Source organism: Trachypithecus francoisi, unplaced genomic scaffold, assembly GCF_009764315.1.
Source record: "Trachypithecus francoisi isolate TF-2019V2 unplaced genomic scaffold, Tfra_2.0 Lachesis_group7, whole genome shotgun sequence".
NCBI classification, from domain to species: Eukaryota; Metazoa; Chordata; class Mammalia; order Primates; family Cercopithecidae; genus Trachypithecus; species Trachypithecus francoisi.
The window spans coordinates 49,938,026-49,957,233 of record NW_022681472.1 but is presented as its reverse complement, the minus strand read 5'-3'; the positions used below and the strand labels follow the sequence as shown (position 1 = coordinate 49,957,233).

Sequence of the window (19,208 nt, the reverse complement as noted above, 5' to 3'; positions counted from 1 at the left end):
TGCCCCTGTTCATCTTCATTGGTGAGTGTTAGATGCTCACCATACATCACGGCTTGGTCCTCAGACACTGCCAACTACAAAGTACATTTTGTTTCTTAACTTGATGGTTCATGGATAGAAAGTTTTCACAGTCAGACTTCCAAAAGAAACCCTGTAGAGGGTTTGTGAGGAATTGCTTTAGAGAAGAAACATTTCCTGGTGTGCTTTTTTCGAGCAATATAACTTGGTGGGGGCTTATTTTAGGTTAAAAGTGAAAAATATAATTCAGTTGTTATAAGAAACCACAGACATACAAGGTTGTCAGAGATTTCAAATTGAGAACCAGAAAATTATTTCCTTTCCAGTTCTCTCAGTCCAAATGTAGCTTTCCTCACAACTGACTTTGGGTCCTGTAGGTGCGGTGGAATGATCCCGGTGCACAATACTCCTTAGTTGACAAAGAGAAGCTGCCAAGATTCCCGTTTTCAATTGACCAGGAAGGAGATATTTACGTGACTCAGCCCTTGGACCGAGAAGAAAAGGATGCAGTGAGTAAAAGAGAATAATTTCACAGACGACAAGACAAAGTCCTATGCCCATCTACAGTTGAGAGCAAAATGGATTTTACTTTAAAAAAAAAAAAAACACACATTTCAGACTCCAGCATATTATTGGTTTTCAAAGACATGATAATTTTCACATAATTCTGACCCATCTCATTTTTTTTAATCTCCCAGTTCTAAGTGAATTAAAAATAAGGGAGTAAATGACATAGAAATGAAACAGCGATTTTCTCTGCCTTTGGCAGAGGGTGGTGGGTGAGTCTTGTCTTAACTCTGACTTTCCTGTTGTAGTATGTTTTTTATGCAGTTGCGAAGGATGAGTATGGAAAACCACTTTCATATCCACTGGAAATTCATGTAAAAGTTGAAGATATTAATGATAATCCACCTACATGTCCATCACCAGTAACCGTATTTGAGGTCCAGGAGAATGAACGACTGGGTAAGAAATGAGAGAGCTGCCTAATGCTGTTTAACTTCCCTGCATTTCTCTCCTCTGCTGGGTAAAATGTGAGCAGGAGACCTTACTGGAAGTCAATAATCCATGCCTTCTACAGCATGGAGGTTGACTGTACTTTGGGAGTCATGTAGGGACCGTATTTGGGGTCAAACGGTATCTGGATAGTATTCTTAAATTGGGGCTTTTATAACTACCACTAGCACTACTACCATTATCACTATTATTATCACCCTTACCACTATCATTAGTATCACAGCCACCTACACTAGTATCTTATATACATGTATATAGGGATATCTCATTTGCAGGATTTCCCCATACATTATTTGACCTCTAATAATCTCATTAAAGAGATAATCTCATCACATTTGCCAAAGAATTTAAACATTTACACCCAAAGTCAGACAGACACCCTGCAAGAAGTAAGCAATACCAGTGGAAGTTGACTTTTGGCCCTTGGGCGCCCCTCTCTAAGAAGCTGATAATATAATTCAAGAGGCTGCTAGATGAAGTCAAGTCCCATCTATTTTTATCATTTTTGCTTTGTCTTGCTGTTTTCTTTTACTGTGTCCTAAGATAGCTTTTTAGTTTTTGTATAGGAACAACTACTGTCATAACATTATAATTTCTGGGAGTTTTATGGCTTCTCTGGGTTTGGGACGATGCTTGTCTATTTCCCCCTTGGCAGTGAGCCCCTTGACTGAGCAGACTGGCCTTTCTTGAAATGTTTTGTTCTGTTGTGCTGTGTACGTTTCAGAGGCTTTACAAGTGTAGCAGCCTCACGACTATCATTTCTAGAGCTTTGCTGCCCTTGTGGGCAGATCCTCCTATGCTTTGTGGACGGGCTCATATTTTCTTTTGGTTCCTCCACTCCTCACCAGACACCTCTGACAGAGTGAGTGCCTTCCCGGAGGCTTGGTGGGTGCTGCTGGAGTGGCTTGCTCACACTGCTCTTTATTTTTCTTCTTGCTGTCAGGTGTCATGTGGCTACCTTTTGTCAGTGTGTTCTGTGCCACTGTGTTCTGTGCAGGTCCTCTCTGTTTGATTTTTTTCAACTCCTGCCACAACAGGGAGAGTTAGTGCCAGCTTGAAGGATTTCAGTTCATTATAAGGAAGAATCTTCTCACAGTCACAATTGTGTAACATTGGAATGTGTAACAGTAGCCAACAAACACGTGTGCCATCACCTTCTTGGGAAATCTGGAATGTTCTGTGACACTGAATAAAGGTGGAAAATCTTGACAACCTTTCTTGACCTGGACATGACACTTCAAGCCTCTTTTACATTGGGCCAAACATGTAGTGCATTTGTTACCTATTTCTGTAAAACAGATTGCCCTAAAGCTTGGCAGCTTAAAACAACAAACATGTATTATGTCACAGTTTCTGTGAGTTGGGAATCTGGCTGAAGTTCAGCTGGGTACCTCTAATTCAGAGTTCTGAGGGAGAGGGAAAGAGTACAGCAGAGCAGGAAAGGACAGGCAAGATGGAAGTCAATCTTTCTATGACCTAATCTTGGAAGCGAGCCCATCACTTTTGCCATTAGAAACAAGTTGCTAGGCCTAGCCTGCACTCAACAGGATGGGGTTATGAAAAAGTACAAATATCAGGAGATGGGGGTTGCTGGGAGACCTTTTAGAGGCTCCTGCCTCATCTGGGAAGAGGACAGTGCTGGTTTTCTTAGACTGAAGAAGTCGTTGTTGTTAGAATAAATTTTGAAGGGGCTCAGCATGCTAGTTGCCTCTCTAAAGGTGAGAATTTGTTTTGTAAAAATATTTCAGTCTTTAGTGGACCAATAATTCTTATAAATCAACTGAGCATATTCTATGTATGTAACCTGAAAGAGGTACAAGACAATGCTCCTGCCTTGTGGGGACTTACTGTCTAGCTGAGCTGACAGGACATGAGTAGGTGGAAATATTCACAAATTAAACCTTGACAAAATACCGAACTAGGCCAGGTGCAGTGGCTCGTGCTTGTAATCCCACCTAGCACTTTGGGAGGCCAAGATGAGCAGATCACTTGAGAAGAGTTCAAGACCAGCCTGGCCAACATGGCGAAACCCTGTCTCTACTGAAAAAAAAAAAAAAAAAAAAAAACCTACAAAAATTATCCAGGTGTGGTGGTGCATGCCTGTAATCCCAACTACTTGGGAGGCTTAGGCATGAGAATTGCTTGGACCTGGGAGGTGGAGATTGCAGTGAGCTGAGATCATGCCACTGCGCTCCAGCCCGGACAACAGAGTGAGACTCCATCTCAAAAAAAAAAAGAATTCTCCAGTGTATTTACATTCTCTGGTTTGGTATCTTGTGGGACTTGTGTCCGCAAGTCTTAGCAACACTAACATTTATTCCTGAATCCCACTTGCCACCAAGTCTTATGTATTCACACAGAAAATTTAGACTCTCATAAAAGCCCCACCTCCCTAAATATTTCTGCATATTTCCAAGATATGCTACATATACTCCTGTATCAGTTTGAGCTGCCACTTGTTCCTGGCCTCAGTCACTCAGAGACATGGTTCCTTTCACTTCCAACTGATCCACAAGTCCTCATGGTGCCTCTGGCAGCATGGAGGTTTCCTGTGAGTGAGAGGAGGTCAGTGTCCTCAGTTTCTTGCTCAATTGCTGAGGGGATAGAGCTATGGCAGGGCTGCTGAGACACCAAAGGACCACAGAATTTAGTAAGACACTCTTTCATCCCAGCACACAGATACTTTTCTTGCAAGGGCATATGCATGCCATATGCACTAGGTACATATTCTCTTCTGTCCTATTTCTTCTGATGGTCCCTGTATGCAGCCCATGAGACACATCTGCATGTGTCCAGCTCTACTGTAGACATAACATAGGTACTTTCTTTTTCCTCCCCCAACCCAAAACCAAAAAACCTCTAAATTTCCATATGTGTCAGTGGATGCAAACTGTGTCAGTGGATGGGTGAGAGGGTGTAACTACACAAATGGGATGAATTCAAGTTTGAGCTCCTACGTGGGATTCTTGCTGCATATAAAAAGACGCACAATTCCCACCTCCCAGAGTAGGATGGTCTGGAACCTGTCGGAACTTGCCCAGAGCTGGGTGCAGAACCAAGTCGTAGCCACTGGCTTGTAGAACTCCCTGGACTGAAACTCTGACAGGAATAAAATACTTAGGACCACAAACTACAGCATGGCAGAGAGGATCCTGCCTGGTCTCTGCCCTGTGTTATCTTTGGTGTAGAGTCAGTCTCTGCAGTTGTTCCATGAAGTTGCTTAGAGGCAATCTAGGATTGGCTTCTCTTTGTTTAGTGATACCATTTGCCATGTGTATTAGTGTCCTAGGGCTACGGCAACAAATCACCACTGACGTGGTGGTTTAAAACAGAAATCTCTCTCCTAGTCCTGGAGGCTGGAAGTCTGAAGTCAAGGTGCTTGCAGGGCCGTGTTCCCTCCAGAGTCTCAAGGGGAGAATCTTTCCTTGCCTCTTCTGGCTTCTGTTGGCATCTGGTGTTCCCTGGCTACTTGTGGCAGCCTATCTACAACTTCTGGCTTCCTCCTCCAGATCATTTCCTCCTGTGTGTGCATCTCTGTGTTTCCCTTCTTACAGGTACACCTGTCATTGGATTTAGGGCTGCCTCTAAATCCAGGATGATTTCATCTCCAGAGCCTTAACTAGTGATATCTGTGAAGGCCCTATTTGCAAATGAGTCCCATGCTCAGGTTCTGGTAAACATGAAGTTTTGGGAGGCAGCACTAGGTGTTACAGGCTGAATGTGTCTCCCATGCTTCCAAAATTATATGTTGAGGTCATAACCCTCTGTTCTAGGCTACATGTTTCCTCTCCCCGAGATTCATAGGGTGAAGTTTTAACCCCTAGTACCTCAGAATGTGACTATATTTGGAGATAAAGTTTTTAAAGAGGTCATGAAGGTAAAATGTCCTTACGGTGGGCCCTAATCCAGTATGACTGGTATCCTTATAAGAGGAAATGTGGACACAGGGAGGTTCAGAAGGAAGGTGCTGTGAAGGCACCGGAAGGAAAAGACAGTCACCCACAAGCCCAGGAGAAGCCTCGGAAGAAACCAACCCCTGCAACACCTTGATCGCAGACTTCTGTCCTCCAGAACAGTGAGAAAATTAGTCTCTGTTGTTTCATCCGTGATACTTAATGACAGCCCTGGCTGACTAATACACTATTCAACCCACTACATGATAGGATGAGAAGAACCAAAATAAATCTAAGAACGTTTGTCTGCTATCCCGAGTTATTCATGGTGTTTTCTAGGAATGTGCTTATTCACTGAAACTATTTTAATTACATGGAGCCTGTAATGGTTGGATTTCCTTCTTTCCTTCCTCATAGGTAACAGTATTGGGACCCTTACTGCACATGACAGGGATGAAGAAAATACTGCCAACAGTTTGTTAAACTACAGAATTGTGGAGCAAACTCCCAAACTTCCCATGGATGGACTCTTCCTAATCCAAACCTATGCTGGAATGTTACAGTTAGCTAAACAGTCCTTGAAGAAGCAAGATACTCCTCAGTATAACCTAACGATAGAGGTGTCTGACAAAGGTTAGTATCACTCCACTGTCTTGAGTACAAATCATTGTTTTCCTTCTAGCTATGACTTACTTGTCTGCTCTAATGTCTGGTAGGTTATAGAAGGACGCCATTGAAACCTTCTTTGCTTCCTTTGTGAAACACACATAACACAGAGATAGCTGGTTGAACATTGTAAAGGCCAGAGCTGCAGCTCAGGCACCATTGTTGTGTTGGTTTGGGTCCTATGAGAAGCAGATGTCAAAAGGAGATTAAATATACAAGGATTTTATTGGTGGGGAGCCTGTGAGAAAAAATTGCAGAAGGGCACAAAGAAGTCTGGGAGAGTCATCAGACCGAAATGCAAGCCTGATGCCTGACCCTGAGTGAAGGGGAGGTGGAGAAGGAAGGCTGGTGGGAATGTCCTAGACTAGAACAGTCTGAGGAAAGCTTGGCACAGCTGTTGGGGAGTCTAAAGGTGGCTGTCAAAGGAATCCATTGTCTTTGAAAATGAGCCTTACCATTGCTGCTTTTCTCAGTCACTGGCTGTGGACAGTCCAGAGGAGGCGAGGTCTCAGTGCAAATGTGGTAATAGATTCCAGAGCACAGCGGTGGGGCCGTCGTCAGTTCACATCCTGTTGTTGGAGGTCTGCCAGGCACATTCTGCAGACCATGATCACAAACAGGAAAACTAATTGTATTTCCCAATTCTTGCTTTCAGACTGAAAGGGCTCTACTGTAGGAAAGTGGAGGAGAAGCGCATCTTTCGGGAAGTTCTGTCTTATCCTATCAGCTTCTAGTTGGCCATTTGAGAGTATCAGGAGACATTCTTCCCTATACTCCTTAAACAATTGCAGAGCAAGTGGTTCTTAATCTCTGTTGGGTCACAAGAGCCTTTGCGAATCTGATAAAAACTATGCATTCTCAATCAGTTGCACACATTGTTAAACAAATATGCACAGACACACAAAATACATGGATTCAAAGAGAGACTCATTTCAAGGACACTCACACTCCTAGAAGGTCTTTTGAGTTAACTCGTACTGAATCTTCGATTACCATATTATTCAGTAATTGTTCTGTTGGCTGACACAGGTATGGAGAACAAACAAGAAACGTTTCACACTGTGCTTCATGTTTCTCTCCTTGGCAGTGATATTGGGATACTAGGCAGAAGCCAGGTTTAGTAGGGCCCCAATGCAGAATGAAACCCAGTAATTTGACAAATATTAAGGCCCTAATATTTATCTAGCATTATTATAAGAGATAGAATAGATGTAAGTATAATAAATCTTCCCTATCCACGACAAGCTAACAATTTCACACTCTCAGCAGTCCATTCTTTCAGCAGTTATTCCACATTTACCTATTTGAGGCACCATGCAAGGTATTGGGGAGACATAGATGATTCTATCCTCAGGGAGCACTCATTCTGGTAGAGGAGATGGACACGTGAGTCAGTAAATTGCAAGGAACCGCACAACGTAGCCCATGAAGGAAATAAGTGACTCAGTGGCGGGAGATAACAGATACAGCTTTCTGGAAGAGGTGTCTCTGAGCTGGCCTTTGAAGGATGAATATGACAAGTGACAAAATCATGTAGGGCTTGTGGGAGAGTGGGAATCCATGTGGAAATGCATGGGGACCTGGAGCAATTTGAAGATAGAGTTTAAAGTGGGAATCAGATTACAATTGTTTATTTGCATGAGTAAATCTACAGAAAATATGGACCAGATGATAAAATATATTCAAATACGTGTGTGTGTTGATACAACTAAACATTCAACTGTGCACTACAGAAAACTAGAGACTAGGTTATAATTAACACAGTTTTACATAAAACCAAGGAAGGCCTTTTACCCAGAAAGGCCCACTGCTGGCCAAACGAGGTGTGTGCAGAGCAGTGAGCCAGTGGGTTCCGGGTTTGGGACCACTCCAGTCTTCAGCCGTTCTTGTTGCCTACAAACGTTCTGAGGACCAGCCTTAACTTCAGTCAATATCCACTTGGTTGTAATTGGATTGCTAATAGATTCTGTCCCTGGGATCATCTCCAGTGCATTGAGTACCCGCTCTAAACTACCTGGGAATATTAATCAGGATCCCAGCAGGAAATGGAGGCTCCCCTCAAAGAGTTTAAAGAAGGGATTGTTTGCAAAGGTTGTGGGCAGGGTTAAGGGAAACCAACAGGATGTGTGAAGCACAGTGAGCAGCATTTTCTGCCCTAAAACCCGAAGAAGTCAGGGAGGAGAGCATCCCCCAAAGGAGCAAGGCCTGTGCCTGTCACCAGAAGAGGGCTGTTGGCAACGGGGGTGTGACACCCCCAGCCACGTTCTTCCTGTTCTCCCTCCAGTCTTTTGCCAGGCCTCCCATTGGCAGAACCCAACTGTTAGCCTCAGGGTGAGGATGTGCATCGATGCAGTTCATAAGGTCAGCCCCTTGGGCTACAGAGCACAGACAGAGGAATGGATGGTGGCTGCAGAGGGCAAAGGGAGCCTCTGGGTTTGAATCCTGGCTCCATCACTAGTTAGTTTGTATGATCCTGGTCAGGTTGCCTGAACTTCTCTATTCCCTGGCTTCCTCATCTGTTAATTAAATGGAATGACAGTAGCACTATATCATGAAGTTATCATGAAGACGAACAACTCAAGTAAAGCAATACTGTTGCTGGTATCTAGAGGCCACTAAAAATTGTATTATGATGAAAACATCAGTTCTGTTATTCATATTTTACAGATAAACAGAGTGAGGCACCCAAGCTCTCACATATATGCTAAGTGGCAGAGCCAGAGTCCAAACAGTGAATTCCAAGCCCAGAGTCTTAACCATTATGTCTAACCATGGTTAGAACAACAGCAACCCAACAAAGAACCTGTCATTTTATTTCTTGTTCTGTCTCTCCCAGGCATCCTGTCCCCACCTGCACTCCACACACATCTGGAATCTAGCTGAAGCTGCTATCTGCCTAGGTCTTAGAATTGTGAAACCCATCCCTGAAAGCCTGGGTGATTTCTCCAGGCATCCAGGAGCTACCTCTGTCCCCACCTTGCTTCCTGCAGGCTGGGTAGCCAGACTCTTATGAACAGCCAGTTGTGCCAGTTCCTCCCTTACTTAGAAGATAGCAGGCCCTTGAACCTCCCCATCATAGTAGGCAGAGCAGATGTAGGATGGATGTGTTCAGACAAGGAGAGACAGCCACTGGGATGCTCAGAGAAGGCTTTCTGGAAGGATAGTTTTGCTCTGGACTTTGAAGATTACATAAGTTTCACTAGTCAGAAAAAGACTGCTTCACAAAAAAGCCATCCTGCTCAGGAACAACCTGTACGTAACTTCACTTAGGAGGACAGCAGGTGGACAGCAATGAAAAACCCAGAAAAATCTCTCTTAGATCTGTCTTTAGCCACCCTGCCCCACACATGGTGACCACTTGGGTACAGGTAGGAAGCAGAGAACCCACTCTCTGCATAAATTGCATGTCAATTGCAAAATTGTGGCTATGGCTGTCACTTCACTTGCCAAGTATTTTCTTGCGGATTTCTGATTTTAATGCATGATTTTCAGTGAAAATTTTTATGACATATGACTTTGGTTTTCAGATTTCAAGACCCTTTGTTTTGTGCAAATCAACGTTATTGATATCAATGATCAGATCCCCATCTTTGAAAAATCAGATGTGAGTAGTTGTCATTATTTGTTTTTTCTTTACTTTTTTGTTCATTTTACTTGACCCTTTCTTCTGGGATAAAGACACAGATAGTAGCTAGGAAAAGTGCCAGACTTAATAGGTAAACTTGGTCAGTGCACCAATAACCCACAGGCCATCTTCAGTGAAAATCTTTGGGGAACAATAACACTATTATAGGTGTCTGGGAACATTTGTTTATAAACTCCTGCCAGTAGCTCATTTATTCCAAGGGCTGCTTAAAAACAGCAACCACAATCTTTGTCAAACTGAAAAAAGTTGAATGGCGGCTTGCAGTTTGTCATTATATATTTTTTGTGTATTAGGACAATAAATAGATTTACTGCTAGGTCTCAAGCATTTTTAGTCAAAAATTTAATATTTGGAATATTGGCAATTTAATTTGTAATAATTGGGTAAGACAAAGGAAGAAGAAAAAATTAATCTATGACTTAAGCCAAAGAAAAATGTGTCCAAGACATTTGAGAGAATTCTAACTGGACAGAAAGAAAAAAGTCAATTTAGAACCTCAAGAAAAATGCAAATTACTATTTTCTTATCATTGATAGGGCGTTCAGACTTGGTGATGACTTTATCATTGTTTCCCTTAGGAGGGAAGTCTCTATTTATTTTGAAGGAGCAAGAAGCCCATTTGACTAGACTGTTATGTCATTTTTGAAGTCAGTTATAAGGCAGCCCAGAGCCCTGTGATGATGTTCATAAATCAAAATAGGGACAAGGCTGTGACAAAGAAAGGAACTGATTTATGAGGGGGATGGGGTGGGAAGAGGTGTGAGTGGATATGTCTTGTATAACAGGCACTGAGGTTCAGCAGGCATCAAATAACCCATTTCTTCTCAGCCTCCATTCTCTTGGGCATTTGATCCTTTGCTAACTTTGTGACCTCCTTGCCTTTTATCGAGACAGTGTTTTTTAGATTGAGGGTAAGAATCCTGCACTTGAGGTCTCAGAGCTTAAATACTTATCTGGCGACAGAGAGAGTGAGCCTGCTTCTTTCAATGCCGTGGTCCTCTCTCCTGATCCCTACTTAGAACCCTCTTTAGAATCATAATGCCAAGAGAGACGATCTGGGGGATTTTTAGCAGAGTGGGAGATGGTCTAGGCCAGTGTTCAAGAGCACAGGCTTTGGAGTTGCACAAACATGGCTTTGAATCCCAATCCTGTGACCCACTAGCTGTGTGACCCTTGGTGGGTTTAACTTCTCCAAGCGTTTGCTCCTCGTAAGTGGAGATGGTAACATAACTACTCCATAAGATGTTTTGTTGCTTTCCTTTACTGAGCACTTACTATGTGCCAAGAATTTAGGAGCTTTACGTGCATTGTCTCTCTTAATGCCCACAGCAAACATGAAGTAGTTTCCATTACTATTGTCTTCATTGGACAGATGATGAAACTGACAAAGAAGTGAAGTAACTTGCTTCAAGCCACCCAACTAATAAAAAGCAAGCCTATGATTCATTTTCAGGCTGTTTAACTCTAAAGTTCAAGCTTTTAATCAACCTCCATTCATTGGTTGATTTAAGACTTGATTAAATAATGTATATAAAGTGCCTACCACCTGATAGATACTCAGTACATGGTGGCTATTTATATCATTACTACTACAATAATTAAGTTATTAAACAAATTGGATATAGAAGGGGGAATTTGTTTTAGAATCCTACCAGTAGCTCTCTGAGATATTGTGTTCTTTGGTACAATGGATATTGGCTCATGAGTATGACTGATGTTAAAATCAACTGCAATATATTCATCAATAGGAAAAAACATGCCCCATGAAGATTGATGCAAACTATGACTTGTGTCTATTCTGAAACCAGAGAGATAAGTTTGTCCTTTGGCTTTGATGACAACAGACCTTCTCATTGTTTCCTTCTCCATTTTCTCCTTAGTATGGAAACCTGACTCTTGCTGAAGACACAAACGTTGGGTCTACTATCTTAACCATCCAGGCCAGTGATGCTGATGAGCCATTTACTGGGAGTTCTAAAATTCTGTATCATATCATAAAGGGAGACAGTGAGGGACGCCTGGGGGTTGACACAGATCCCCACACCAACACCGGATATGTAATAATTAAAAAGGTAAATAGCCCATTTATTTAATATAATTTGTCTTTGTTTGTGGGTTAATTTACTAATGACAGTGTGAGGATCTATAAGCAGAGGTGATGTATTAGCAGCCGCCTCTCAGGCATGGTGATAGATTCCTGCATGCCTGGATTCCTCTTAGTCATTCCTGTCTTCCTGACAGATGTAAAGTCAGGATTCTAGACCTGGCTCTGTTGCTAGTTAGCCAAGTAAATTTTACAGGGAGGTAATGTCACATAAAATATATAAAATGCAGGATGAACAACTTTTTAGTATAAGTGTGTTCCATGCAATATTTGGGACACACTTATACTAAAAAGTTGTTTGTTGTTTATCTAAACTTCAAATCGAACTTAGTGTTTTATGTTTTTATTTATTTTTATTATTATACTTTAAGTTCTAGGGTACATGTGCACAACGTGCAGATTTGTTACATATGTATACGTGTGCCATGTTGGTGTGCTGCACCCATTAACTCATCATTTACATTAGGTATATCTCCTAATGCTATCCCTCCCCTCTTCCCCCAATAGGCCCTGGTGTGTGATGTTCCCCTTCCTGTGCCCAAGTGATCTCATTGTTCAATTTCTACCTGTGAGTGAGAACATGTGGTGTTTGGTTTTCTGTTCTTGCAATAGTTTGCTGAGAATGATGGTTTCCAGCTGCATCCATGTCCCTACAAAGGACACGAACTCATCCTTTTTTATGGCTGCATAGTATTCCATGGTGTATATGTGCTATTTTCTTAATCCAGTCTGTCAATGATGGACATTTGGGTTGATTCCAAGTCTTTGCTATTTTGAATACTGCTGCAATAAACATATGTGTGCATGTGTCTTTATAGCAGCATGATTTATAATCCTTTGGGTATATACCCAGTAATGGGATGGCTGGGTCAAATGGTATTTCTAGTTCTAGATCCTGAAGGAATTGCCATACTGTTTTCCACAGTGGTTGAACTAGTTTACAATCCCACCAACAGTGTAAGAGTGTTCCTATTTCTCCACATCCTCTCCAGCACCTGTTGTTTCCTGATTTTTTAATGACTGCCATTCTAACTGGTGTAAGATGGTATCTCATTGTGGTTTTGTTTTGCATTTCTCTGATGGCCAGTGATGATGAGCATTTTTTCATGTGTCTGTTGGTGGTGTGAATGTTTCTTTTGAGAAGTATCTGTTCATATCCTTTGCCCACTGTTTGATGGGGTTGTTTTTTTCTTGTAAATTTGTTTGAGTTATTTGTAGGTTCTGGATATTAGCCCTTTGTCAGATGAGTAGATTGCAAAAATTTTCTCCCATTCTGTAGGCTGCCTGTTCACTCTGATGGTAGTTTCTTTTGCTGTGCACAAGCTCTTTAGTTTAATTAGACCCTATTTGTCAATTTTGGCTTTGTTGCTCTTGCTTTTGGTGTTTTAGACATGAAGTCCTTGCCCATGCCTATGTCCTGAATGGTATTACCTAGGTTTTCTTCTAGGGTTTTTTATGGTTTTAGGTCTAACATTTAAGTCTCTAACCCATCTTGAATTGATTTTCGTATAAGGAGTAAGGAAAGGATCCAGTTTCAGCTTTCTACTTATGGCTAGCCAATTTTCCCATCATCATTTATTAAATAGGGAATCCTTTCCCCATTTCTTGTTTTTGTCAGGTTTGTCAAAGATCAGATGACTGTAGATGTGTGGTATTATTTCTGAGGGCTCTGTTCTGTTCCATTGGTCTATATCTCTGTTTGGTACCAGTACCATGCTCTTTTGGTTACTGTAGCCTTGTAGTATAGTTTGAAGTCAGGTAGCGTGATGCCTCCAGTTTTGTTCTTTGGGCTTAGGATTATCTTGGCAATGTGGGGTCTTTTTTGGTTCCATATGAACTTTACAGCAGTTTTTTCCAATTCTGTGAAGAAACTCATTGGTAGCTTAATGGGGATGGCATTGAATCTGTAAATTACCTTGAGCAGTATGGCCATTTTCACAATATTGATTCTTCCTATCCATGAGCATGGTCTGTTCTTCCATTTGTTTGTGTCCTCTTTTATTTCACTGAGCAGTGGTTTGTAGTTCTCCTTGAAGAGGTCCTTTACATCCCTTGTAAGTTGGATTCCTAGGTATTTTATTCTCTTTGAAGCTATTGTGAATGGGAGTTCATTCATGATATGGCTGTTTGTCTGTTACTGGTGTATAAGAATGCTTGTGATTTTTGCACATTGATTTTGTATCCTGAGACTTTGCTGAAGTTGCTTATCAGCTTAAGGAGATTTTGGGCTGAGACAATGGGGTTTTCTAAATATACAATCATGTCATCTGCAAACAGGGATGATTTGACTTCTTCTTTTCCTAATTGAATACCCTTTATTTCTTTCTCTTGCCTGATTGCCCTAACCAGAACTTCCAACACTATGTTGAATAGGAGTGGTGTGAGAGGGCATCCTGGTCTTGTGCCAGTTTTCAAAGGGAATGCTTCCAGTTTTTGCAAATTCAGTATGATATTGGCTGTGGGTTTGTCATAAATAGCTCTTATTATTTTGAGATACGTTCCATCAATACCGAATTTATTGAGAATTTTTAGCATGAGGGGCTGTTGAATTTTCTCAAAGGCCTTTTCTGCATCTATTGAGATAATCATGTGGTTTTTGTCTTTGGTTCTGTTTATATGCTGGATTACATTTATTGATTTGCGAATGTTGAACCAGACTTGCATCCCAGGGATGAAGCCCACTTGATCATGGTGGATAAGCTTTTTGATGTGCTGCTGGATTCGGTTTGCCAGTATTTTATTGAGGATTTTTACATTGATTTTCATCAGGGATATTGGTCTAAATTTTCTTTTTTTGTTGTGTCTCTGCCAGGCTTTGGTATCAGGATGATGTTGGCCTCATAAAATGAGATGGGGAGGATTCTCTCCTTATCTGTTGATTGGAATAGTTTCAGAAGGAATGGTACCATCTCATCCTTGTACCTCTGATAGAATTCGGCTGTGAATCCGTCTGGTCCTGGACTTTTTTTGGTTGGTAGGCTATTAATTATTGCCTCAATTTTAGAGTCTGTTATTTGTCTATTCAGGGATTCAACTTCTTCCTGGTTTAGTCTTGGGAGAGTGTATGTGTCCAGGAATTTAATCATTTCTTCTAGATTTTCTAGTTTATTTGCATAGAGGTGTTTATAGTATTCTCTGATGGTAGTTTGTATTTCTGTGGAATCAGTGGTGATATCCCCTTTATCATTTTTTATTGCGTCTTTTGATTCTTTTCTCTTCTTTGTTAGTCTTGCTAGCGGTCTGTCAATTTTGTTGATCTTTTCCAAAAACCAGCTCCTGGATTCATTGATTTTTTGGAGGGTTTTTTGTGTCTCCATCTCCTTCAGTTCCGCTCTGATCTTAGTTATTTCTTGCCTTCTGCTAGCTTTTGAATGTGTTTGCTCTTGCTTCTCTAGTTCTTTTAATTGTGATGTTAGGGTGTCAATTTTAGATCTTTCCAGCTTTCTTTTGTGGGCATTTAGTGCTATAAATTTCCCTCTACACACTGCTTTAAATGTGTCCCACAGATTCTGGTATGTTGTATCTTTGTTCTCATTGGTTTCAAAGAACATCTTTATTTCTGCCTTCATTTCGTTATTTACCCAGCAGTCATTCAGGAGCAGGTTGTTCAGTTTCCATGTAGTTGAGCAGTTTTGATTGAGTTTCTTAGTCCTGAGTTCTAGGTTGATTGCACGGTGGTCTGAGAGACAGTTTGTTATCATTTCTGTTGTTTTACATTTGCTGAGGAGTGCTTTACCTCCAACTATGTGGTCAATTTTGGAATAAGTGTGATGTGGTGCTGAGAAAGAATGTATATTCCATTGATTTGGGGTGGAGAGTTCTGTAGATGTCTATTAGGTCCACTTGGTGCAGAGCTGAGTTCAATTCCTGGATATCCTTGCTAACTTTCTGTCTCATTGATCTGTCTAATGTTGACAGTGGGGTGTTAAAGTCTCCCATTATTATTGTGTGGGAGTCTAAGTCTCTTTGTAAGTCTCTAAGGACTTACTTTATGAATCTGGGTGCTCCTGTCTTGGGTGCATATATATTTAGGATAGTTAGCTCTTCCTGATGAATTGATCCCTTTACCATTATGTAATGGCCTTCTTTGTCCCTTTTGTTCTTTGATGGTTTAAAGTTTTTTTTTTCAGAGACTAGGATTGCAACCCCTGCTTTTTTTTGTTTTGTTTTCCATTTGCTTGGTAGATCTTCCTCCATCCCTTTATTTTGAGCCTATGTGTCTCTGCATGTGAGATGGGTCTCCTGAGTACAGCAAACTGATGAGTCTTGACTCTGTCCAATTTGCCAGTCTGTATCTTTTAATTGGACCATTTAGTCCATTTACATTTAAGGTTAATATTGTTATGTGTGAACTTGATCCTGTCATTATGATATTAGCTGGTTATTTTGCTCGTTAGTTGATGCAGTTTCTTCTTAGCCTCGATGGTCTTTACATTTTGGCATGTTTTTGCAATGGCTGGTACCTGTTGTTCCTTTCCATGTTTAGTGCTTCCTTCAGGATCTCTTGTAGGGCAGGCCTGGTGGTGACAAAATCTCTAAGCATTTGCTTGTCTGCAAAGGATTTTATTTCTCCTTCACTTATGAAACTTAGTTTGGCTGGATATGAAATTCTGGGTTTAAAATTCTTTTCTTTAAGAATGTTGAATATTGGCCCCTACTCTCTTCTGGCTTGTAGAGTTTCTGCCGAGAGGTCTGCTGTTAGTCTGATGGGCTTCCCTTTGTGTGTAAGCTGACCTTTCTCTCTGGCTGCCCTTAACATTTTTTTCCTTCATTTCAACTTTGGTGAATCTGACAATTATGTGTCTTGGAGTTGCTCTTCTTGGAGAGTATCTCTGTGGCATTCTCTGTATTTCCTGAATTTGAATGTTGGCCTGCCTTACTAGGTTGGGGAAGTTCTCCTGGATGATATCCTGCAGAGTGTTTTCCAACTTGGTTCCATTTTCCCTGTCACTTTCAGGCACACCAATCAGATGTAGATTTGGTCTTTTCACATAATCCCATATTTATTGGAGGCTTTGTTCATTTCTTTTTACTCTTTTTTCTCTACACTCCTCTTCTTGCTTCATTTCATTCATTTGATCTTCAGTCACCGATACTCTTTCTTCCAGTTGATCGAGTCGGTTACTGAAGCTTGTGCATTTGTCATGTAGTTCTCGTGTCATGGTTTTCATATCTATTGGTTCTTTTATGGTTTTCTCTGCATTGAGTATTCTTGTTATCCATTCATCCATTCTTTTTTTAAGGTTTTTGGTTTTTTGCACTGAGTACATAGTTCCTCCTTTAGCTCTGAGAAGTTTGATCAACTGAAGCCTTCTTCTCTCAACTCATCAAAGTCATTCTCCATCCAGCTTTGTTCCATTGCTGGCGATGAGCTGCGTTCCTTTGGAGGGAGAGATGCGCTCTGATTTTTTGAATTTCCAGCTTTTCTGCACTGTTTTTTCCCCATCTTTGTGGTTTTATCTGCCTTTGGTCTTTGATGATGGTGACATACTGATGGGATTTTGCTGTGGGTATCCTTTCTGTTTGCTTGTTTTCCTTCTAACAGTCAGGACCCTTAGCTGCAAGTCTGCTGGAGTTTGCTTGAGGTCCACTTCAGACCCTGTTTGCCTGGATATCAGCAGCGGAGGCTGCACAAGATAGAATATTGCTGAATAGCGAGTGTTACTGATTCTTGTTCTGGAAGCTTCACCTCAGAGGTGTACCCAGCTGTGTGAGGTGTCAGTCTGCACCTAGTGGGAGATGTTTCCCAGTTAGGCTACTCAGGGGTCAGGGACCCACTTGAGCAGGCAGTCTGTCCGTTCTCAGATCTCAACCTCTGTGCTGGGAGAACCACTGCTCTCTTCAAAGCTGTCAGACAGGGACATTTACATCTGCAGAGGTTTCTGTTGCTTTTTGTTTAGCTATGCCCTGTCCCCAGAGGTGGAGTCTACAGAGACAGGCAGGCCTCCTTGAGCTGTGGTGAGCTCCACCCAATTAGATCTTCCCAGAGGCTTTGTTTACTTACTAAGCCTCAGCAATGGCAGGCGCCCCTCCCCCAGCCTCCCTGCCGCCTTGCAGGTAGATCTCACACTGCTGTACTAGCAATGAGGGAGGCTCCATGGGCGTGGGACCCTCTGGGCCAGGTGTAGGATATAATCTCCTGGTGTGCCATTTGCTAAGACCCCTGGGAAAGTGCAGTATTAGGGTGGGAGTTACCTGATTTTCTAGGTGTTGTGTGTCTCAGTTTCCCTTGGCTAGGAAAAGGAATTCCCTTCCCCCTTGTGCTTCCCAGGTGAGGCGATGCCTTGCCCTGCTTCAGCTCTCACTGCTCGGGCTGCACCTGCTGACCAGCACCGCCTGTCTGACATGCCCCAGTGAGATGAACCCGGTACCTCAGTTGAAAATGCAGAAATCACCCATCTTCTGTGTCACTCACGCTGGGAGCTGGAGGCTGGAGCTGTTCCTATTCGGTCATCTTGGGCGCCCCCAGTGTTTTATGTTTTAGTTGCTAAATCTGGCAACACTGTTAGGGGCCAAGAGTGGCACTCAGGGCCTTGCTTTCACTTCCCCCTTTGCAAATGTGAGGAGTTGGGTTGGATGACCCCATGGGCATTTTAGGCTGTAAACCCTTTATTCTAATGTGCCAGGCAGAGATACCTCTTGATTAACAAAACTGCTGGGTCTCCTTTCAAGGTTCAATAGACAAGTTTCTTTTCAATCCCCCTCCCCGCTGCTTTACTTTCATCTTTTACTGTATTGATAAGCCCATGGGCTTTCATTCTGTCTCTCCCTCTGTAAGGACTGGGTAATCTGGAGTCAGTCTTAATTACCTTGGTTCCTGTCTGTTTGTACAGGATTCTCCCAACCCTCCCTCAATCTACTCCTGTCCCCTGCCATGTACACCTGAATCTTGACTCTTTTCTCTGTGGCTGCCTCATCTGTGTTTAGAGCATGTCATGGGTTTACCATATGACTCAATTGGAAGCAGCACTCAATGCCGTCCAATGTACTTACAGTTAAGATACTTTCCTAGGGGAGAGAGTGAAACCTCGCTGTTAAAAAGGGCCAGAGAGAATTTGCAAGGGTGGCTAATTATTTAAGATTTGCAGTGCAGGGTGCTGGAAACTGCAAAAGAAAGCTCTGGAGTACAGTTTTGAGCCAGAATAAAAGAAAACTGAAAGAGGCTAAAAATGAAGACAAAATAGAATAATTTCACAGAAAATGGACAGAAGCACAGAGGAAAAAGCACTAGTGCTAAAGCAAGCCCTGGGACAGAGTCTTGGAATTCTGATCCCATTGTTACCAAACATTCCAGCTCGAACCAAGGGCCCTGCTGCATTTCAGCAGAGAGGTTGCTGTGGACCAGCTCAAAGCCTTGGCCCTGTGTGTGAATCCGACATTTGGAAAAGGTACCATGCCAACCTCCTCTTGTGCTCACAGCAGTCTACACGGAGAGAGAAAATCACAGAAAGGATAAAGGAAAGAGCATTTTTCAGAGCTTGCAGTGGGTTGGGGTGTTCCTTTGCCGGTGATGGGGGCGGCTTTCTTTTATCCTTTTGCAGGACCAGAGCTCTCTAGGAATCTAAGGGAAGATAGAGGCCTATCCATCCCAGAATGAACAAGGCCCATATGTCATCTTTTTTTAAACAGCGGTTTAACTTGGCCATTTGTGGTTAATGGGCCCTTTTAGGGAGATATTGGCACCTACCTCAATGATTAGCGGTGGGTGAGAGCTATGAGTATTCTCCCTCACAACCTAACACGAGAAGTATGCTACAGTAGAGTAGGCCTCTGACCAAAGTCTTTGTCACATCCTTAATTTATATGTGATTCTATTTCAAATGTCTATTATATCTCCTAGCATATATTAGAGGTTCAATAAATA

General features: G+C 42.1%; 1 protein-coding gene across 1 annotated transcript in view; it reads left to right on the top strand.

The window, feature by feature from the left end:
• The window catches only part of CDH17 (cadherin 17), an 81,365-nt gene that overhangs the window by 38,190 nt on the left and 23,967 nt on the right, over positions 1-19,208 (top strand). The window contains exons 8-12 of the mRNA XM_033202748.1: positions 396-527; positions 834-984; positions 5,346-5,561; positions 9,122-9,198; positions 11,121-11,312. Coding sequence (XP_033058639.1) covers positions 396-527; positions 834-984; positions 5,346-5,561; positions 9,122-9,198; positions 11,121-11,312 — 768 coding nt within the window. The remainder of the gene's footprint in view (positions 1-395; positions 528-833; positions 985-5,345; positions 5,562-9,121; positions 9,199-11,120; positions 11,313-19,208) is intronic.